The sequence below is a fragment of the Orycteropus afer genome, unplaced genomic scaffold (genome assembly GCF_000298275.1).
Source record: "Orycteropus afer afer isolate SDZICR_OR568_19922 unplaced genomic scaffold, OryAfe1.0 scaffold00279, whole genome shotgun sequence".
Classification (NCBI taxonomy): Eukaryota; Metazoa; Chordata; class Mammalia; order Tubulidentata; family Orycteropodidae; genus Orycteropus; species Orycteropus afer.
The window spans coordinates 128,743-153,356 of record NW_006921866.1 but is presented as its reverse complement, the minus strand read 5'-3'; the positions used below and the strand labels follow the sequence as shown (position 1 = coordinate 153,356).

General features: G+C 33.9%; 1 protein-coding gene across 1 annotated transcript in view; it reads right to left on the bottom strand.

Annotated features, from left to right (window-relative positions):
- Positions 1–18,436, bottom strand: part of GABRG2 (gamma-aminobutyric acid type A receptor subunit gamma2) — a 169,384-nt gene extending 150,948 nt beyond the window's left edge. The window contains exon 1 of the mRNA XM_007950571.1: positions 18,330–18,436. Within this exon, the coding sequence (XP_007948762.1) occupies positions 18,330–18,436 (107 nt within the window). The remainder of the gene's footprint in view (positions 1–18,329) is intronic.
- Between the last annotated feature and the right edge of the window lie 6,178 nt (positions 18,437–24,614).

The window sequence follows — 24,614 nt, the reverse complement described above, 5'->3', positions numbered from 1 at the left end:
ACCAGCCATCTGGTTAGCAGGCAAGTGTCTTAGCCACTATGCTACCAGAGCTCCCATTGCACCACTAGGGTTCCTTAACACAAATAAGTGCACATTTAATTTTGGGCTACTTTCTGAAAACATGGTAGATAGGAAATAAACAAAATTTGTTCACAAAATAGAAAGGAATTCAGAAGGGCACATTCTAGTCACCTAAAACAGAGTGGATAACACTTTTCTCCAATGTCCTGCATTATTTTCATCAGTATTTTTCTGATATATTTTAATACTTAAACATGTGTTAAGAATCTGCCTGAGAGACTACTTACAGCCTGCAGCCAGGAAGAATAAAATCAAATGAGGAAATTTCTTCCTCTCCATGTGACATTGTTTATATTGATGCTGATTCTTCAGAGAAATCGAGCTTCCAACGCAGATGGTGTAAGATCTGCAAATATGAACTCCCATCTTGGACATTAGAAATCTGTTAAATAGCCTTTGCAGCAAGGGCACCTAGAAAATCAGACTTAACCATGGTACATGGTTGGAAGAGTATCTGAGAGCCCACATATCCTTGGCTGTATAGCTCTGAGGTTATTTTATTTATTGCTTATTTTTATTATATAAAGGATTTCAGTAATGTGATATAAGTAGGAAAGTCTGTTTCTTTTTGTTTGTTGTTGAATATTTTTAATGCTCCAAATACATTAATTAGTTTATTTGCAAATTATTCACTTTGTTAGCTCTATTTTTAGCGATTAATTAAAAACATGTCTCAAATCCTGAGACATCTCTCAGATACTGAGTCCATATCAAAGACTACAAAGTTCAAAATGAAAAGGAATAAGAAGCTCTGAAAGAACTACATGCAAAGAAAATGAAAAATGAAAGTAGTGTTTTGAGGAACTCTAATGAAAATGAGTGTAGCAATATAGTTATGTATGATGGAGAGGCTGCCAGAGATCTGTTCCTGAAGGAACATATTGAGTGATCAAATGCCCAGTTTTCCTGGAAGAACTCCAATTGACACCTGTGGTCCTGGCACAATTACTGATATTCACACTGTCACTCACAAAAGTATATCACTTTGTATAATGAATATAAGGTAACATTAATGATAATTCTAGTAAAGAAGATTGAATCTTATCTTATGGATAAAGAGAAGATATTGCAAAGCTTTAATGTGATAGCAACATGGACCATATTTTTGTGGCTAAGAAATAATTCTTTAATGAAATTATCTTTGTTTGCAGAAGAAAATAGATATATAGAAAATTATAAGTAATCTGCAAAAATAATTAGAAGTAATAAATGAATTTAATAAGATTACAGGATACAATGTTCATATAAAAATAAATTGAACATCTATATAATAGCAATAAACAATTTGAAAACAAACTTCTAAAAGATATCATTTAAAACAAAAATACTAAGAATAAACTTAAGAAAAATATGCAAGATCTCTGAATTGAAATATCCAGTAAGTTTTTAAGGAGAATTAAATGGTACCTAAGTGAATGAAAGATAAAACATGTTCATAGATTGGAAGACTTAAGATTGTTAGTATGGCAACACTTTGTAACTTGGTTTTTTTATTTAACACCATCTCAACAACAACATAGCACTGTGCTTTGTTTTGTGGATATATATATATATATATATATATATATATATATATATATATATAAATGGAAATGCAAAACATCTAAAATAGACACAGTTACAATCTTGGAAAAGGAAAACTATATTAATGATCTGCTTTACCTGGTTTTAAGAATTACAAAACTAAAAATTACAATGTTCAAGGTCATATAGCATTGGTATAAGAATAGACAAATAGATTGATATAATGGATATTAATCTAGAAAGAGATCTGTACATATATGTTAATAATGTTTTGACAAAGATACCAGTGTAAATGAGAGAAGAAAAATCTTTTCTAAAATAGGGCTAAACAAATGGATTAATGTATAGGAAAGATGAATCTCAATCCCTAACATATATTAAACAACAAAAATAATAATTTTAAAAGGATAATAAATATCAATGAAAACCTAACTCTCTGAATCCTCTGAAAAAAACTATCTTTGCAACATAGAATGATGCAAAAATCTTTTAGAGAGGAGGAAAACAAAGAAAAACTAACCATAATAGGGGAAAAAAAAGGAAATTGGACTTCACAATTAAATATTTTTGTATGACCTTCCTCTTATGGCCTCCTAACACTTCTCTTTTCCTCTCTCTCTGTGCTCCACTTGCTCTTTTTCTTCTTTCACATGAATAGCTCCCAAAGGAAGAAATTGAGGCCTCCTATCAATAGCCATGCTGGAGTGAACTTGGAAATGGATTTTCCAGCAATTTCAGATGACTGGAAGCCCTACCAATAGCTTGACTGTAACAGCGTGAGAGATTCTGAGCAATAATCACCCAGGGAAGCCAATCGTGAATTCCTGATCCTTAGAAAATCCATGAAATAGATTTTTTCTTTTTATCTTGGATTTCTATATTTGGATGACTTATTATATAGAAATGGATAACTAAAACAGAGATAGATAATGCCTAAAGTTGTCAAGTATTTGAAGCAACTTTAACTGTCATACATTAGAAAATTGTTTTGGTAGTTTCCTATAATGTTAAAGTATATCTATTCTATCACTCAATATTTCTCAAGCTGAAAAAACTGAAGAAAAAATTCAAGCCTCAAGTTTCAATATTGAAGGAATCTATGGGCAAAATTGAATGATGCAAGAAGTAATAAGATGTAATACGGAGTCACTGGTACTGAATAAAGAAGTTGAAGCTGCACTGAAGGAATTGACGAAGAACAAGCCTCCAGGAATAGCTGGGGTACCCAATGAGACATTTCAACAAATGAACGATGCACTGTTGTTGTTGTTGTTGTTGTTGTTATGTGCCGTCGAGTCAGCCCCGACTCATAGCGACCCCTCCTTGGGTTTCCCAGGCAGTATCACTACGGAAGTAGGATTGCCCAACCTTCCTTCTGAGGAGTGGCTGGTGGGTTTGAATCGCCAGCCTTCTGGTTAGCAGTCAAGTGCTTTAGCCACTATGCTACCAGAGCTCCTTACTGGAGGTACTTATTCATCTATGCCAAGAAATTTGGAAGACCGCTGCCTGGGCAACTGACTAGAAGAGATCCATATTTGTACCCATTCTAAATAAAGGTCATCCTAAAGAATGTGGAAATTATCAAAGAATATCTTTAATATCATGTGAAAATAAAATTTCATGGAAGAGAATTCAAAAACGGTTGCAGCAACATAAAGACAGGTGACTTCCAGAAATGCAAGCTGGATTCAGAAGAGGATGTGCAATGAGGGATATCATTGCTGATGTCAGATAGATCTTGGCTGAAAGCGAAGAATATCAGAAAGGCACTTACTTGTGTTTTATTGACTATGCAAAAACATTCAACTGTGTGGATCATAACAAATTATGGATAACATTGAGAATGGGAATTCCAGAACACTTCATTGTGCTCATGAGGAACCTATACATAAACCAGGAGGCTTTCATTCAAACAGAACTAGGAGATACTGCATGGTTTAAAATCAGGAATGGAGTTCATCAAGGTTATATATTTTCACCATACTTATTCAATCTATATGCTGAGCAAATAATCCAAGAAGCTGGATTAGGACCTGGCATCAAGATTGGAGGAGGAATCATTAACAACCAGTGATATGTAGATGATACCACCTTGCTTGCTGAAAGTGGGGATTATTCAAAGCATTTACTGATGACGATTAAAGACTACAGTCTTCTCTATGGATTACACCTCAACAAAAAGAAAATGAAAATTCACAACTGGACCAATAAGCAGCATCATGATAAATGGAGAAAAGATTGAAGTTGTCAAAGATTCTGTATTACTTGTTTTCACAATCAACACCAGTGAAAGCAGCAGATAACAAATGAGACAACATATTTGCACTGGGCAAATCTGCTGCAAAAGACCTCTATCAAGTGCTGAAGATGAAAGATGTCTCTTTGAAGACTATGGTGCACCTAACCGAAGACTTGGTATTTCCAGTTGCCTCATATGCATGTGAACACTGGACAATGAATAAGGAAGAAAGAAACAGTATTGATGCTTTTACATTGTGGTGTTGGCAAAGAATACTGAAAGTATCATGGACTGCCAGAAGAACTAACAAATCTGTCCTGAAAGGAGGGCAATAAGAATTCTCCTTGGAAGCAAGAATGGACAGATTTCCTCTCACCTATTTAGTCATGTTGGTGGAAGAAACCATTCCCTGGAGAACGATATCATGCTTGGTGAAGTGGAGGATCAGCAAAAATGGGGAAGACTCTCAACAAGATGGATTGACACAGTAACTACAATGATGAGCTCAAGTATAGCAAGGAATTTGAGGCTGGCACAGAACCCAGGAGTGTTTTGTTCTGTTATATGTAATGTTGCTATGAGTCAGAGCCAACTAGATGGCATGTAACAATAGCAACAACAAGTGATCCTGGTGGTATTTGAAACACCATGGGTATAGCCTCCAGTCTCACAGCAACACACAACTCACCACAGCATGACAAAATGACAGACAGTGATGGACAACAACATCACCCAATAATTTCACCAAGTGAAATGAAAACATCCCATAAAAATACTTGTACAATATATTCTCATGAGCTTTGTTAGGCAGCTGAAACAACAACTTAGGTGACAGAAGGTAGTGATTTTTGTTATGATTAGATCTATAAGGCACCAAAAAAAGAAAAAAAAAAAAAAAGGTTTGTAATTACCTTAAAGCAATCTACTGGCTTGGGTTTTCTCCTTTTGCATTACTCTTCAAGTTTTCACAGGGTTGCTATGAGCCAGAATCTATTCCATCACATTAGGTTTTGTTTGGATTTGGTTTATGCTTCCATTTCACGCTAATATTGTCTTGACCAGTGCAAGTATCAACAAGGCTTAGTTTGAGAAATGAAAGAGTAATTTTGTTCTGAAGTTTGGAGACCATCTTTTCACACTATTTTTAAAGAATAATACAGTTAATGAAGTTGTCTTCAGAAGAAAACTTTATATGTCAGCACATATTCCCTCCTTATACTAGAATCTATTTCACATGTATTGGAACAGTTATTACACTTGTAATAACAATCCACTAGCAATGGATGAGGAATAAAGGCATTGTAGGATTTTAGGGCCTGCTACCATGTTTGCTCATCTCACAGAAGTTAAGAGTCAGAGTATTGAAGAATTAGAAAATTTTATTAAGAAATCCTCTTCCATTGTCCCAGTACTTCCTTTGCTACAATGTAGAGTTTAACAGGGATAAAGTGGCTACTTGAATGTTTAAGAATACTCCTACATAATAAATAATGTCCCTGCAGTAATAACAGCAGCAGCAGCAGTAGCAGCATTAGGAATGCTTACTGTGTGCCAACGACTTCACATGTATTGTAACAACTGCTCCTCAAAATGAGCTTAAAAATAATTATCATCATCCTTTTTTATATGTAGAGGCTGAGACAAAGTGAAGTAAGTTGACTGAGGACAAATAGTAACTGCCAGAGGTAGGAATTCAAGTCCTGTCAAGTCTGTCTTCATAGCTTATGACTTTTATGACTGCACTGTACTATAGGACCTGTTTTCTTGCTTTGTTTTTGTTAGCAGCCTTATATGCTGGACTTAGAGTGACATTACTGTAGAAGATATAGAAAGTTCTTCTTTATTCTTTTTGTAAGAGAAGACAAATTTCAGAGAAAATAACATAAAATATTCATTATTTACTTAACTAAATATGTAAGTAAGCTTCTAATAGGAACAAGGTGCTACTCTAAAAGTGTGGATTTTATTAGTGAACAAAACAGCACAGGCCTATAAGCCCTTATGGATCACGGCTTGTAGCTGAAGGAGATAGAAAAAAAATAAAGTAAAAAATAATAAACAAGTAAATAGTATAATATAAATAGTCTAATTGCTTATTGAAAGGTATAATTACTAAGGAAAAACAAAACAAGGAAAAGGATAAGAGGAATTGTGAGTGCAGTGTTGGGAAGAGTTTGTAATATTATGTGGAATCATCAGAGAAGGTCTCAATGAGAAAGTTACACTTAACCAAAGACTTGAAGGAGGTGAATTATCCAGTGGCTATTTGGGAAAATAGATTACATAGAGAATAGAATGTTAAGTGGAATTTCCCCTATTGTCATCATGGCTAAGTTCCAAGAAAAGAGAAGAATATTATACTCCCATTTAACATGTTTACTGGAAGATTGATAAAAACAGGCAGAACTTCCTGAAGAAGGCCAAAATCCAACCCTGGGTTCCTTATCCTTCATTTACCTGGCAACCATATAAGAGGTGGTTAAGGATGCAATGAGAGAGGATTTTTGTGGAAGAGAGTAGTTAACCTAATTGTAAGAAAAAAAAAATGTGCAATATTATATCTCCTCCTCCCATGACATTTTGAAGATGGTGCAGGACCTAGCCATATTTTGTTTTGTTGTACATAGGGTTGTTATGACTTTACAGCATCGAACAACAACAACAGCCCAGGGGATAATTGTTCCATTGCTATCTCACTTTTAGTGGGAAAAAAAAAGTCGAAATCACTCACAGATTCCTACCATAAAAGACTAATAATAAGGTGATTATCTATTTTTCAACCCAAACAGAAAACTTGTGTATCTTCTTATTAGTGTTCTTTGAACAAAGAGTAGATAGAGAATTCTTAGGAAAATTGTTCTGTATTCTTTAGAATCTGGGAAGTTCAGTGATTCTTTTCTGAAAATGTATAAAAGTAAGTCTGGGTTGAACTACATTTGTGAATCTGAGAAACAAATATCTTCACTTACAGAACTGGATAGATGACTTTTCTAAGTTGTGTTTGTTTTTGGTTTTTTTTTTAAATTTATTTTTATTTCCATGAGATAAATGGATGCCAGAAAAATAACTATTTAGAAACCATACTAAAATGACTACCCATTTTGGAAGACAATGTTAACATAGTCAGTGTGGGTGTATCTTTGGAGTGGAACTGATCAAGTATCATACAGCATGAACCTTGTCAGGGAACACTGCATAGCTGGAGGCCCCCAAAGGTGGGTTGTCAACACAAAATTCACCAATTCCCTTCATAAAAGAACAATTCAGCATTAGGCATCTGCCACACAGATGGCACAAGCAATATCTTTCTGCTTTTTAAACTTTCCTCCCTCCCTCCAACCAAACCTTGAAAAAGCTAAAGGCAGATTAATAAGAGGGGAAAAAAAAAGAAAAAAAAAAAAAAAAACCTCACTGCCATCAAGTCAGTCCCAACTCATAGCGACCCTTCCCTGGGTTTCCAAGGCAATATCACTAAGGAAGTAGATTGCCCACTTGTCCTTCTGAGGAGTGGATAATAGGTTTGAACTACCAGGTTTCTGGTTAGGAGTCAAATGCCTTTAGGCACTGTACCACCAGAGCTCTTTAATAAGAGGGAAAGAGAGAGCCTAACCAAAAAGAGAAGAAATTCTTTCAAGCTGCAGAAATCAGAGATCAGGCATGGTCAGAGGAGACAAAAAGGGTTTAAACGAAGAGACTGAAGGATTAATTTAGTTGAGACTTTAATATTCAAAAAGGAAATGTTCTAAACCCTAACGTGAATGAAATTTTACTTGATAAATTGTTCAGGTGTAGAAAAGAGATATTCAAAAGAGTAGTTTTAAAGAGAAAGTTAATTTCTAGGCTGTACATTTCTACGTCCAGTTCTTTCAATAAATTACTTATAGAGAAATACAGAAAAATTAATTACCGTAATAACAATAATAAACTCACTGCCATTGAGTCAATTCTGACTCATAGCAACCCCTTTTGGGTTTCTGAGGTGACAAGTCTATACAAAAGTAGATTGCCCAGTCTTCCTTCCATGGAGTTGCTGGTGAATTTGAACCACAACCTTCTGGTTAGCAGTCAAATGCCTTAGTCACTATGCCACCAGAGCACCTTAATTACCATAATCACCAGCATAAAACTGAAAGATATTTTAATTAGTAGTAATATCAAAACAAAGAGTCCTTGGGTGGCACAAACTGAATGGCTGGTGATTCAACTCAGCCCAGAAACACATGGGAAGAAAGGCCTGGTGATTTGCTTCTGAAAGTTCACCCCTATGACAACCCTATGGAGCATGGTTCTTCTGGGCACACAAGGGGTCACTATAAGTCAGAATTTCATCTTCCTCCTAATGTTATTATGTTATTATTATATCTCCCTCATAATGTTATGAGTTATCTAGTGCATATTCCAACATTTAAATAGCAATTAGATGTCTTAAAGATATAAGCAATGTTGGCATATATGTTTAAGGTACTTCCCCAAAATAATTAAGTTTTAAAAAAATTACTGAGTTAGAATAAACTGAAGATACCTAAATTTTATAATTTCTGATAACTTGATAAATAAAGTGGCTTTATAAAGGCTATGCAGTGATTATTTAAATAAGTATTTATTGAAATAATTTGTGGTGAAATTAAACCAAGCATGATCTCCTCTAAATGTACACTTAAAAAAAAAGAGAGAGATACCTTTTGAAAATCATTTTTAAAAATTAAAAAAAGAATATGGACTTCTATCAGTAAATAAAACTCTGAAGGAGATGGCTTGCTTTTAAGACCCTCAGAACTTTGCAACACAATGTTGTTGTTGTTGTTATTTGCCATCCAGTCGGCCCCGACTCATAGTGACCCCTCCTTGGGTTTCCCAGGCAGTATCACTATGGAAGTAGGATTGCCCAACCTTCCTTCTGAGGAGTGGCTGGTGGGTTTGAACCGCCAGCCTTCTGGTCAGCAGTCAAGTGCCTTAGGCACTATGCTACCAGAGCTCCTTTGCAACACAATAGGAGGTAGAAATGAAGCACAAAACAAGTTATCAGGCCAATTACCTGAGATGCCCCATGAATGCATGATCCTAAACTCCAAACCAAGGAAACAAATACCATGAGGTTTTTTTTTTTCTTTTGTCATTGTTGTAAACATATCTATTGCACAACTTTTGCCAATTTAACTTTTCACAGACATACAAATTATTGAGAGCAATTACAATAATAGGCTGTGAAATCATACCCTCAACCAACAAAAGAGGAAGGAGAGTCTGGAACAGGAGGATACAGAATGAGTGACTAATTGCCCCCTTGACCACTTGCTACCTTTTCATGAGACCAAAATAATGGATGGTTTGTGACTATTGTAATTGAACACTGTACTGAAAGATTCTACAGAGGAAACCTGATCAAAAGGGGAAAAATGCGGAACAGAATTTTAAATTATCATGGACTCCAGATTTTCTGAAACCATGAAGGCTAGATGAACTCCTGAAACTACTACTCAGAGATAATCTTTAAAACTTAACTGAAAATATTCCCTGAAGTCTCCTTAAAACCAAAAAAAAAAAGGTTTAGCTAGAAAAATATATCTCTTTTGAGCATTGAGCTCTTAAAAACTATCTGTATGGGATCAAATTGACAACAAAAATTTCAAAGCTTAGATAAGAATCTTATGCGACAGTGAATTTATGCTATGGGGGAGGAAAACTCAGAAAATGAGGGTTAGAATGGCTGTACAATTTGAAGAATGTAATCAATGTTGCTGATTGGACATGTATAAATTGTCAAATCGATAGATGTTTTGCTCTGTAAATTCTCAACAAAAACAATAAATAAATAAATTTTAAAAACTGAAATTGCAGTTGAGAAAAAAATGAAAAAAGGGAGTGGCTTGATTCAATCATAGTTTTCACCTGAAATCATCTAGATGTTACTGACTGCACAAATTATCCTTTCAAATTTTCTCTTTTAAGAAGTACTAGGGAAAATCACTTTCCTATTAAGAAGAAATATCCGAAGACAACTTCTAATTTAAAGTTACCTTATTAGTTCTTTAATTTTAGAATAAAATGTATGTTCACGCAACGTCTTTTAGCTAATAAAAAATATTATTTTATGAGATAGACAAGTCATCATCCAAATGTTGGAGATTTGTGTTTATGTGTATGATTATATGGCACCTCAAAATTAGAATGATGATAATTTGATAAGAACTAAAATCTTGTTTGCATATTCTAGTAAAATAAGATGTAGGTGATACTGAAGAAATAGATATGAAAAAAGTAGTTGATAAAATTGTCAGTTAATTACAATTATCTTGTATTATTCTCTTACCAAAGGATTATAAAGTATCAATATTTAAAAAAATGAAGCAGTAAATTCTTATATACATATGTTTATAAATCATAAGCAATATATTTTTAACTCTATGCTAAAACATTTAAAAAATTCACTCTGTTCTTGATTTTTGTTATGCCTTAATGTTTTTTTTTTTTTTAAATTAATTGCAGCTCACAATTCACATGTATATCTAATGTGCTCACATTTTTCCCTGCAAAGGGAATATGACAAATCTAACAATAAAATAGTTAACTTTATTTGGCTATTCATATTGAATTGATGAATACTGAGAGAAGATGTGTGAGTTGTAGGTGATGGCAAGAAAATAGAATGACAGCATATGATAACAACAATAGAGAAGGCTTTAGGTGTGCATAAAATGAAGAATAGAATGTTGGTGGACCATAAACATCAACTGGCTACTGTTTAATAGATTGAATTTATGCTAAAATAACATCATAAACAACAAAGTTGTTTTATTTAACTGCCCTCAATATACTTATCTATATATCAAATAAATCTGAAAAAAAACTAAATAAAATTTAAGAATTTTTTAAAAAATTTAATTTATAAACCGTTTGCATCTTCAAGTGAAAACCTCTCTTAAGGAGGGAAAATTATTCTGATCAAATTAAGAATGTTGGGATACTAAAACAACTAATTGGATAATTGCTGATCAATTTCACACAGTTAGTGGTTCTCAGTTTCTCTGTCCTAAGACTTCACCAGGCATGAAACATGTCATAACACCAGATGACTTTGCTGTGTTGAATTTATCAGAGTTAAAATTTGATAATTATTGGTACACCTCATTGATCATCACCTGACAGACCATGAGATTATAAATCTCAGGATGGTAGATTCCCTATCTTCCTCACCTTCATAATTATGCACCTGGATCAACTAGTATTCCTTTAATTATTAATTAATAAATTATTTATTTAGATCTACTTTTTTAATATCTAGAGTTGTTTTCCTCAATATATATTTTAAATTGGATTTCTAAAGCACTTTATAAAGAGAAATGATAGCCTGAAACACAAAACAAAAAACATAAGCAACTCTTCAGTCATTTATTTCTTGTTGTTGTTGTGAGCTGCCCTCAGGTTGGATATGCCTTTATAAATTACAAAACTTAGTATATATTTATCTCACTACATAGACTACAATTTTACGACTAAACTTTGGTGGTGGCAGAGTTTCAATAATTTCAAAGGATCTCTCTTAAAACACCCCTTTTTCCCCCATCATTATGCTATTTGGTATTCCTATGGTTTTCTTTATGTATGGGTGGAGAGTGTAATGTCAGTGCTACTTATTTAGCATTTACATGGCAGTTTATCTATACAAAGTTATACAATGATTTTTTATAATAATATAGAATTACTACTATATTTTGTGCTCCTGTATCATAATACTATAGGAATTAATATGGATTGGAGTTAAATTTCATTTTTACCCTAAGCCACTAATGTGTAACTTAAAAAGGAGCTTTTTTTTTTCTTTCAAAGGATATTTATTCTCCAGAACATGGAGGAAATGAATAGCAAATAACTTTTTTAGTTAGGCAAACTGGAGAGACCTTTTTGCAACTCAAAACAATTCATGCATTTTCTTACTTTTGTTGGGGGAAGGGAGAGAATAAAGTATGACTGCACTTGTATAATGTGGTATATTGCCCTAGGGATATGAACAGTGGGGGTGTAATTAATTCTGCTCTACAGCTAATATCCATGGAGCCTTGGAAAAGTTTATTAACATCTCCCTATTTCATTTTAATAAAGTTGACAGAAGTGTAAAAAATGTGATCTCTCACATCTAACACTTCAGTGTATTATGACAATAAGAAAGTGGATGCAAACATTGTTGGGAAAATTTTAAGTCCAAATGGGTTTGTAGAAATTCTAGTTTCTTACTCCTCAGAAGGGAGCTCTGGGGTCATAGTGCCTAAGGCATTTGACTGCTAACCAGAAGAACCACCAGCCACTCATCTGAAGGCAGGTTGGGCAATCTACTTGCGTAGAGATGTTGTTGTTGTTGTTATGTGCCATCCAGTCGGACCGGACTCATAGCAACCCCTCCTTGGATTTCCGAGGCAGTATCACTACAAAAGTAGAAATACCACCTCGGAAATCCAAGGAGGGGCTGCTATGAGTCGAATCCGACTTGATGGCAGTGAGTTTGGTTTTTTGGGGTTATTCCTCAGAAGTTAAGCTTATACGATTCGCATCAAGTTATCACATAAAAAAGGAAACACCTGTTTGTATGGTTGAAGTGATTAAATAGATAGATATCCAGGTATCGAAGTGGTAATATTATTTTTACTTTCATATTTGATATCATTGCCTCAATTTTGCCTTTCACTTTTCTAAGCAATTTAATTTGGAGGATGTCATGCTTGGTAAAGTGGATGGTCCACGAAGGAGGGGAAGCCCTCAATGAGATGGATTGACACAGTGGCTGCAGCGATGGGCTCAAGTACAGCAAGGATCCTGGAGCTGGCGCAGGACCGGGCAGCGTTTCATTCTGCTGTTCACATGGTCGCTATAAGTCAGAAGCGACTCCACGGCACCTAACAAGAAACTTAAAGGGAATTTGAGAGGCAACATTGAGCAAGCTAATCTGTAATTGTGATCAATGGATAGTACGTGTTGGTTAAGTTCGTAGGTAGTGACTGAATGTCACATTAACTTATATTTTAGTTACATAGACACTGTATTTTAAAATATATTTTCTAGATATAACTTTATTTCTTGGTTTAAACAATGCTTTTTCACAGGTTCATAATCTCATATAACAATGTAATAGCATATTATTTGTAAGGATTTTTTTCTAGGGACTTCAAGCAAATAATCACATGTCATTTTACAATTGTGTGATTGATGGAGACTGAGGATCTCAAACCATGACAATATGTAGATTAAATGTTTATAATTTATGAAAAAGTGATTGGATCTAAAGCATATTTTCTAGGCTTTATTGTCTGAGAATAGAATTATAAAATCATATAAATAAGCTAATAAACAGCTTAAAGCTAATCTATCCTGGCTACTGCACATATTGTAAGTATAATATGAGGAAACAAATATTGATGGGTTAAAATTTTTAAAGACTCTATAAGCTCTGGTAGCATAGTGGCTAAGGCACTTGACTGCTAACCAGAAGGCTGGCGGTTCAAATCCACCAGCCACTCCTCGGAAGGAAGGTTGGGCAATCCTACTTCCGTAGTGATACTGCCTCGGAAACCCAAGGAGGGGTCACTATGAGTCAGGTGTGACTCGACGGTACACAACAACAACAGCAACAACATAAGAAAACTATTCCTAATTCAGCAATAAAATCAGTTAAATATTGAAGTGAATATATGTATATATAACTATATATATAAATGCATATATAATATTATTTTACATACATACATGTATATATATTAGTCTATGTTTCCACACAAACATATTATTATGTTATTTCTAATTATATGTTGATTTTAGGCGAATCATTTAATATATATTTAATCTTGGTTTCCTGGTCTGCTAAATGTGGTTGACAGTAACTACTTCACAGAGTCATGGTGAAATTTTAAACATAGATAGAAAGAGAAATCTGGTTCAGTGTATGTGTATGTTAATATTTTTTGCTATGATTATATTATTTCTGATTTTGAAGATGCAATATAGATGGTTTAGAACTCAGTAGCAGAGCTCTGAGTTTTTATCTTCACATTTACCTGCATAAGGTATCACATTTGGAGTTGCAACCAAAGTGAAACTATGGCTCTTTCAGCATTTAAATTGTCTGACATCTATCTTGGTCAGACAATTCTTGCACAGCCCTAATTATAACTTTTAATTAAACTTCTATGATCAGTCAACTTGGCAAGAGTGCTGTGGAGAATGTCAGATATATATCATTCCAATAGTGCCCACCTGTAGTTGACTTATGGAAACTTTCATTTGGAATAGCTTGGGGAGTAGCACTGTGGTAAGAAAAATTAGCATAGTTTTAGCCACATATTTACAATAAGCATTAAAAGAGAAAAGTTTTCAGTCAGTCTTAACCTCTTCTTGATTTTATAGGAAATTCTAAGCATGAAGCAATTTTAAAATGTATAGAGCAGAGATCTCTATTGTGAAATTAAACAGTCTGTAAATAAATGGTTTGGAGAGATTGCTTATTTTAAACTGAGCCTAAGATACCAAATAGATATTTTTATAAGTATACTTATTTAAATTAAAAGCCATTTTTTTAAAATTCCTGATTTGAATTAAAACATTTTGTCTAGATAACATCAGGACACTGGATATGGAAAAAACTGGTTGATGAATATTTCTTTTATTTTCTTATTTTTTTCCCCCAGGTGGATATGTATTACAAGGTAGACTTTATGCAATGTTATATCTCCACTTAGGCAATTAAATATGCTGAGAAAATGATTTTTTTTTCTTAAAGAAAGCCAACTGGAAAATTTAGAAGGATAGGGGGTAAGAAGTTTGTCTATTGATATTAAGTCTATAAGCAAACAAACATATATTAATAAATAACAATATTGATTCTGCATGCATGGTCTCAACTTGTCAAAGTTAAAAACTATGCAAATTTTAATTACGGGATAAAAACATTTAGCAGCCATAGGAAAAGTCACCTGAAGCATTTCTGTTTTGGCAATAGCTAACAAGAGAAGATATTTACCAATCTTTGACTCAAATTCTTTTATAAAAAATGAAGTGATAGTACATTCTAATCACATTTAGATTATCCCAAAATTCAATCCACTTTTCATTTTTACTCAATCTATCTTTGAAAAAGATTATTTATCACTGAAAATATGAAATCTTATGTTGTTATAATAGAAATAAATTCATCTTTATTTGTACTATTTATTCTAATTTACTCTAAATAATTTTATGTAGTATCAAGTTTATTCATGCATATTTGGTATTTTTACAGAGATTATATGTGATTACATTAAAAGCTTAAATAACTTTGAAATTTTACTTTAAATTTATATATACATGTAATGTATATAAATGTACATATAAATGCATACACATTCATACTTGTATGCATTTTTAAGTTTTTAAACAATTATTTTGCATACATGATAGGGAATTATCAAAACTTTATTGTTATTTCTTATTCATTATGGTTTGTATAATACACTTAATGAGTTGCATACAAATAAAACAATCTAGATGGGAAAATATTTGTTATGTTCAGCTGAATGATTAATAGCAATAATCAAAGCACTTGTAAACATTAAATTTGTTGATGAAGAAACTTTTTTTGAAATTAGGAAAGAATAGACCAGTTTTCTTCAATGTGTGCTCTAAGGTGTACTGAAAAATAAGTTTTCAGGATTTTATCCCAGATCTAATGATTCAAAACCTTTCAGTGGATGGCCTAGGAATTTCCATTTTAGCAAATTCCTCAGTAATTCTTATATCAGCACTGTAAACAAGGTATGTGACAGTTTAGAAAAGTTTGTGTTATAGAAATTCACAATTTGAGTTCTAAGAAGAGATACTAGATATTAAATTCCTTACTGTGAAGCTTTATTTTCCTTATTTTACTTTTGTCTGAATTTCATCAGTTCAATGAGGGAAAACATTTACCTTTGGAGTTGCATAAATGAAAATGTGAATTAATTTTTTGCTTTTAAGTTTGTACCTTTTGGCTGCTGGGATTGTCCCCCTGCTCTGTGTGTGTGTGTGTGTGTTTTTCAGGATTACTTTTAGAGATGAAAGCTTCTATTTCCTTTCAAGCATACTCAGCCAGTCTGATGGACTTTTTATGAAATTGCAACACACAGAAACTAATCACATATGTCCCAAACTACAATAACTCCATTCCCTGTCATGAATGAGAAAGTGTAAAAGTCTCCTGATCAGAGAATTTTCTTGATATTAAAACTCCCTTTAGATCTTTTTTAAAAAAACTCATCTAGGCTGCTATGATGATATTTCATAATTAATCTGCATCACAAAACTTTACTTTTTATATGATAATGTAAAAGAAAGGTAAGGCTCCCATTACAGGATATCTTAATTGTTATTCTTTTTCAAAAATAATGAAATTACACTTCTGTTCTGTTAAAAAGGACCATTGGAGACAAAATATGTAAGAACATCCCCTTCCCTTAGTTATCCCTCTATGTCTACTAAACTGAATATGAAGGAAAAACATATTTTTCTATGTCTTGTTGTTGTTGTTGTTTGCTGTCAAGTCTACCCTGACTCATAGCGACCCCTCCTTGGGTTTGCAAGGCAGTATCACTACAGAAGTAGGATTACCCAACTTTGCTTCCGAGGAATGGCTGGTGGGTTTGAACAGCCAGCCTTCTGGTTAGCAGTAAAGTGCCTTAGGTCTTACCTATATTTTAAACCACAGATTTCATAAATGGTGGGAAAAGGGAAATTATATTTTTCTATCAGCAACCAATGATTTCACTCTCCAATTTCTGCTGTCTTGTATTTGAGAGCTACACCTAACATTAAAGAGCAGAAAAAATGTGTTGAAATTTTGAATGTAAGTGTTTTTTCAGGATTCCACTGAAAAGAATTCCTCATAAAATCATGTCCAGTTAAATGTCCTCTCTTCTGAAAAAGCTGCTTAATTTTATACTCTTAATGAAAATACATTCTGTATTTTATAATAAAGGAAGTTAGTATCAGAAGTTCTAGAAGTGTTAAGTAGATCACCCTTTCTCAGCTTGGAAACTCAAAACACAGTCTTTCACAATGTATTTACATGGGGTATCTTCTTTTTCAGAAAGCTGCATCTCCTATTTACCCCCCTAGGGAAGGAGAGCCAGAAAAGTTGATGAGATATTATTTGTTAAATAAAATAATACTTTAGCCCCCATCCCTTCTATTTCTCTTGATTACAACTAATACATTAGATGGTCAACTCCAAGGCAAGCATTGGCAATGTCTTGCTTTCCTCTATAGCTGTTTATATTATTTTACATTGTGTAGGAAGTAGTAATCCAGCTAGGGCTTTATTTCAAAATGACAGCATAGAAGATGTCAAGTACTATTAATAGTAGACTTCTATTCCCTTTTGGACAAGTCTGGACATCCTGAGGAGGACTTTTTAAGTATATAGATGAATGGTGGACAAGATGTGGAGAGATGCTCCCCTAATAGTCTTCTTGGGCAAAAGAGTTGGAGAAAATTTAGGTTCAGAGTACTTCAGAACACATCACTTTCTTCCCCTCTTCTCTTATTCAGTAAAGGAAGGCTTGAAGGTATTAATTAATACTTCACAATTTTGGCATAATTTTTACTTAGTTCAACATATTTTTCAATACTGTAGCAAAGCTAACTCTTTCTCAGACATATACTCCCCCACCTCTGGATTCAGTCAAACATATTCTCCATCCCATCCCCGTGCCCACACTCCCCCTTGGAACGGCAACAATGTTCAGAACAGGATCGATCCTAGGACTTTCTTAGCACTCCTTGGTTCCATTGGCCTTCTGTCTACTCTACATGGATGCCCTGTCTAGATTAAGAAATGTCCTATTTACTGAGCTAAACAAGTCTCTTTCCATTTGGCCCTTAGTGGGGTTGCTGTCCCTGGTGCTGAAGTATGTTTGCCTGTCAAGAAGTCTGCTGCTGGGTCCTTAGGGCTGAATAGAAAACCTGGCTATCCGACCTTAAGAATGCGTAAATTCAGGAGCAAGCAACACTTTAGTATACAGAAGTAAAGCCACCCCCCATCCCTCCTTCCACAGATCTCCTTGATGTGTTCCTCCAGGACCCCATTTACAGTTTTCTTCCCCAGACCCCAACCCCAAACGCCTCCAACATGGCCTCAGATCCCGGCGTGTATCAGCACAGCTCACCTCACATCAGATTGCAGCAATGTCAAAACGCTACTCCCCAAACACAGTCTTTATTATGTTAGCTTTTCCACGCTGCAATGAAACTAATAAATAAAATAAAATAAATTAATAAATAAAAGAATACATAATCGAAATTGACCTTCCTCTTACCTTTCTTCCTTTCCCACACCATATATTCACACTGGTACAAATTTGTAAACCCCAAATCCTACCAGAGTGTTTGCATATATCTGGGTGGTCTCCTTACTTCCATATTCTCAACCCCTTCCCCCACTTCACAGTGGAAAAAAAAAAAAAACGACGCCAAAAAGGGCACATCTTACCCCGGGTAGAGCGAGAGCAGGAGCAGAATCCACACCGTCATTTTCTGGGAAAATACAGGAGTCAAGTAGACTGGGCTTCTTGTGCTCTGTGTATTTGGCGAACTCATCGCTTTTTTTTTTTTTTTTTCTTTCTCTAGCCTCTTTCTCTTGGTTGCAGAAGAATCCCTCCCCTTTGTATTATTATTATGCTTATGATGGTGGCTCCCCCCACTTGCCTCTAGTAGGTCCCGTCACGGGGGAGATGTACTGCTACCAGAATCAGGAATTAATATTCAGGAAGCAGAAATAAGATCAGCACAGACGCTTGCAGATACCATCAAAGCGTCAGCTCTTGCAGCGGCTTCCAAGTCTGGGGGAATAATGTAATTGAGGTAGGGGGAGGGTGCAGGGAGAGAAGCATGCCAAGGCAATTAAGGGAGAGAGAAACGCCTACATTTACTCCTGCCCCTCACACTCTCCTGTACTGCCTCCTATCCGGGTACCGTTTTTTTTTGTTTGTTTGTTTGTTTTGTTTTGTTTTTCTTTATTTATTTGTTTTCGTTTGCTTTCTCTTTTAGGGGCAGGGCCGACTACTTGTGTGTGTATTTAAAAGAAAAAGAGAAAAATCACTAGAGAGTTGGCGTGATTATCACGCAGATTAACTATGAGGTCAAAGTGGAAGTGCTGTGCAGCTGCTGCTGCACTAATTAACAGTTTCCTGGTCTTTACATGGGTTTTTAACCCTTCATTGCATACACAAGCATACAAGGACTTGCTTTCATGGGACAAGAGGTGTAGGTAGCCCAAAACCTACGCCACCAAAGACAGAAGATTTATCTCATCAGTTCTGCCAAGAAGAATCCTTATTTAAAATTGTCTTAGAAATCATGATTACATTGTGGGAGAGGGGAGCAGACAGTGGGGGAGGAGTAGCTGTTTCTTTTAAGCCATCTGGTAGGAAGAGAGAATTGGTGAATTCTATTTGAATGAACAGAGAAAATAATTATACAACTAAAAGGCATGAAGAAATTCTCTGGACCATAGGATATACTCCTCTTCTCTATGTTCTCCTCACTTCTGGTGAAAATGTAGATACACAACTACTTGAAGACTTAAGAATATATTAAGTCTAGCATAGAGATAGATACTGGAGTTAAGAATATAGACAGCAAAATCCAGAGGCTTCATTTTGAAGAGAAAAGGTGAAAGAGGGATGATCAAGAGGACATTTAACAATATAAAGGGATTTCTATTTGCTGTTTGGTGATTGACTATATTTCTGTTCTTCATGGTAAAAAATCTGAAAACTCCTGGTATGAGTGAAAGGGTAAGTATGCTTAGAATGTTACCATGGATACTGATACAGGAGAGATATCCCACTTTGCCAACTTACCTCCTCCACTACAGAGGAAACCCCATTTAGTCATCATGGGGAATGAAGTGGAGTGTTTAATGGTTTCTGTAGAATTAAGAGAACATAGTAAAGATGTTCATAGGAGGTAGAAGTGGGGAGGAATAATGAGACCTGGCTTGGAATGCAGAACTGTCTCAAAGCCAATGCCTTTACTGCAAGGAGAAAATCCTACAGGTAGGGGAATTGAGTAAGGAATAAGGAGACATAGGAACAGAACATGAGATGATTAGATGCACACCCCATTGCTAACTCTAAAATGTACCCTAGGCATGCAGATAAGCTTACTGGTGGCTGCTCCCCATGGCACAGGCTGAGGTGATGTATTCTGAGAAAAAAGAAAAAAAAGACCCACAGTTACACTTAAGAGTACTGAATTCAAGGCTTTCTAACTTGGCCTAAGCCATAGTTATTTTATGACACTTAGACAAAATCCAGTTAAACAAAAAGCAAAAAAAAAAAAAAAATTCACATAGGGTCAATTGGCTCCTTTCCCTGGTGCTAAAATGAAGAGAGACCAAATGTCAATCTCTGTTGTTTGTAGCTCTCTTGTTACTTGCTGCACTGTAAGAAAATTTGCCCTTCCTTATATCTACAAAATGAAAGAAAATAGCCTAAAACATTTATAGCTGTATATATATGAATATAAATATATTAATATAATATGTATATATGAATATAAACATAAACTTGTATATATACATTATTATATTTTTGTAAGCCTAGGCTTACATACTTTAACATCTGCAAAAACCAAGTAAGTAAGATAAATTAAAGAAATATGCTGATTCTGTGTCAGTGAAATATTATAAACTGAACAATGACTGATCATGCCCCTCTGGAGTTAGCACTGCTCAGTTTCAGTCCTAGCTGCAAAAGAAAATGAAAATGAAAATTTTTAGGCAAAATTCCACCATTTCTAAAACATAGAGTATGTCAAACAAAACAGATATGCAGGTCACTAAGTTGTAAATTTTGCTATAGACTGTATTTAAAAAAAAAAAAAAAAAAACCTTTATAGAAGTATTCTGTCTTCAACCTCACAAATATACCTTCCAGTTCTGCAAGCAATATTTCCAATTATTTTATTTAGTAATAAGTGTGAGAAAGCTTTAAGAATGAATGTTACCATAATTCATATCTGGACATAGTCTTACCACACTGATCTCTGTAAGGTACAATCTAGTTCAATAATGGATTGCCTCCCAGAACATTAGGACAATCAAAGGAAATTTTACTATTTATAAAATGTGAGTATAATTTTTAACTATACCATTCATTGCCAGTATGCCTCTGTGGGTATTCCTTATGTGATTATTTTTATCTGAAAAAAAAGTGGTATTTTTTTACAATTTTGTAACACATATCCATTGTTATTTGTATTAGATTTATCCAAGTAATTTATTTTGTAATAATATTTTTGTCATATTTCTTTTTAAAGGATTTTTTGCTGAATAATAGAATTCTCCCTTTCATGTGAGAAGGGAGATTCCAAGCCAATGCAACTAATGTGCAATTACCACCACCTGTCAATGGAGGCTTACATGTACCTGTGATGCTGAACAGGTTTCAGAGGAACTCAAACTAAAACAGACTAGGAAAAAAGGCCTGGAGGTCGGCTTGCAAAAATCAGCCAATGAAAACACTCTATGCATCACAACAGTTCAACCCACAACCTATTGTGGAGAAGTATTTTGTTCCAATTATCTTGAGATGATAAATAAAAGTTACTAACCAATAGCTAGAATAATTGGGATAGAAGGCAAAAGAAAAAAAATATTGGGAATTAATGAAGCTTTATCATTATAGATGTCAAAGGTATAAAAGGATAAAAATATGTTTTAATGAACAATTTTTTCCAATATATTTAACAGCTCAGATATACTGAGAAAAATATAACTGATAGAAGAAGAAAAACAACATCTAAATGTCCCTATATCTATTAAATAAATTAAATACTACACATTTCACAGAGAATTCTATTCCCAGATAGTTTGAATATTGAATTATATAAAATATAAAAATTTATATAAAACTTATCTTACAAAATATATTTTTTAAAAAAAATGAGAATAAAACCCTTCTAAACTCATATTAAGTGGCCAGAACATCCTCAATCCCAAATTCTGACAAATATGTAAGAAAAATAAATTAAAGACTAAGATATCTCACATGTTTAGACATAAAATTCGTTTGCAAAATGTTATTACAGTCAATTCAAAAATATATGAAAAGAGTAATACATAGTTATCACAAATACAAAGCTATCCCACAAATCCAAATTGTTTTTAATATTCAAAACTCAATGTATTTTACCATATTAAAAGATTAAAATACAAAATACCACAAATCAATCTCCCTAAGTAAAGAATAAAAACCATTTGATAAGATACAACACTTATTAATATTTATTTGGAGATTAAAAAAAAAGAAAAAAAAAAAAAAACTCTCGATAGCCTAGGAATAGATACTTTTCTCAGTTTGGTAAAGGAATACATGAAAAACCTACAAGTGATATCATCCTTAACAATGAAATACTAAATACTTTTGCCATAAAATCAAGACTAAAGCAAGTATGTGCATTCCTACCATTCTTATTCATCATTGCTTAAGCCATCCATTGACATAATAAAAATAAATAAAATGCATTATACTCTATAGGATATTAAGATGTAAAACTGTCTTTATTCACAGCAACATGATTATTTACATAAGCATTCTAAAGGTTCTCCATATCAACAATGATAACTAACAACATCTCAGATTACCAGAAGAGTAAACAAAGGTCTACTTCATTCCCATATATGCAGCAAATAATTGGAAAATTAAACTTTCTATTTGCAAAAGGATTAAAACAAAATAAAACACCTGACTGGGCAGTACTTTGTTCTGTTGTACATGGGGTTACTATGAGTCAGACCCCACTGGACAGCACCTAACAATAGCAACAACAGAGAAGGACAGAGTATGTAAACTGAACACTTCAAACCATTACTTAATAAATAAATAAATACAAGAATGGATGCATAGACTCCGTTCATGTATTAGAATTTCATCATTGCTAAAATACTGAATATCTCCCATTTAATTGATACATTCATTGAAATTCCAATGAAAAAACTGTTGGGCTTTTAATTAATAGAAATGAAAAAACGATTTTAAAATATAATTCAAAAATGTAAATGACCTAGAATAAAGTAAATAGAGTTGAAGAAAAGCAAAATAAGAGAATTCATACTACATTGATTGTAAAGTGTACTATACTGTAAAATGACATTAATCATGTAGTTTATCATATATTAAGAGAAAACAATAGGGTCTACAAATACATAGTATATATATATATATATATATATATATATATATATATATATTCTGTCTCTCTCCCATATATATAGATAGAGAGAGAATCAATCCTTTAAGAGACATAAACAGTTAAGCACTCAACTATAAGTAATCAAAGGGTTAGTGGTTTGAACTCACTCAGAGTCTCTTCTGAAAACAGGATCGGCAGCATACACCTTTCTCTCACAGAGCAGCTTGTGTGTTCTAACTGCTGAACTTTCCTAGCATTTTACCACTGCATCATCAGGGTTCCTTATATCTAAATATGTATGCAGCAACATAATTCAATCTCAAAAATATTACAGTAAGCAAAAGAAGCCAAGAAAAAGCTAGCACACATTATATGATTCAATGTATGCGATCTAGAAGTGAAATAAATATATATAATTAAAATTAGAATGATGGTTGCCTATAACACATGGTGATTAACAGGATGAGGAGTCAGAGAACTTTTTGGAGTGAAGAAAATAGTTTACATCTTTGTTAGAGAGGTAGTCCCATGAGCTTAGACACCAGTAAAGCTCATGAAATTGTACACTTGAGATCTAAGTATTTCACCGTATGTAAATTTCAACTTAATAAGTAATTATACTAATAAAATATATACTATCTCTTTAAATTCTGTGTCACACACAGCACTGTATGACTGGCATTTTTCAGTTTTCACCGAACACACACACGCACACACAAAGACATACACACACACTGCAAGTATTATCATTACCAATATTTTATACATGACAAGATTAAAATTTAAAATTTGTTATTTTTTTTAGCTGCCATCCAGTTGGCCAGTCTCTGACTCAAAGAACCTCCATGGACAATGGATCAAAAGGCTGCCCAGTCCTTAGCCATCTTCATGATTAGCTGAGGACCAGATCATATTGATTGCCAGAATTTCATTGGCTGATTTTTATAAATAGAGCATCAGGTCTTTCCTCCTAGACCATCTTAGTCTGGAAACTCCTCTTAAATCTATTTAATGTCATAGCAACACAAAGTCTTCACTTGGGTGAAGATGAGTGGTGACTGCCCATTATGTGTACTGGCCAAGATCAAATCTACATCATCTACATGGAAGGTGAGAATTCTACCATTGAAACACCACTGCCTTCTGATTAAAAAAGATTAGGGAGGCTAAATTGTTTGCCCACGATTGCCTGTATAGTCCAGGGTGGCTAAATTGTTTGCCTGTGATTGCCTATATAGTCCAGGGCAGAGCAAAATTTTAAAGTCAGGCAATCTGATTTAAGAATTTGAACTCTTAACTCTATTTGCATGAAATTTTAAATAACACGACTAGGTAATAAATAGCATGTTTATGAATTCATTTCTCTAATCAGCTAAATAAAATTCTAGAGGCAATGTGTTGTAGAACAAAAAGCATGCGATCCAGAGTCAGGAATCTTGGTTCTTTCACTGACACTGTGACTTTGGGAAAATTATTTCATTACTCTATGCCTGATTTCCTCATCAATAAAATGAGAGACTGGTACAGGTGATACATGCAGACCTTTTCAGTTCTATTATTCAGTGACCTATAATTTGAG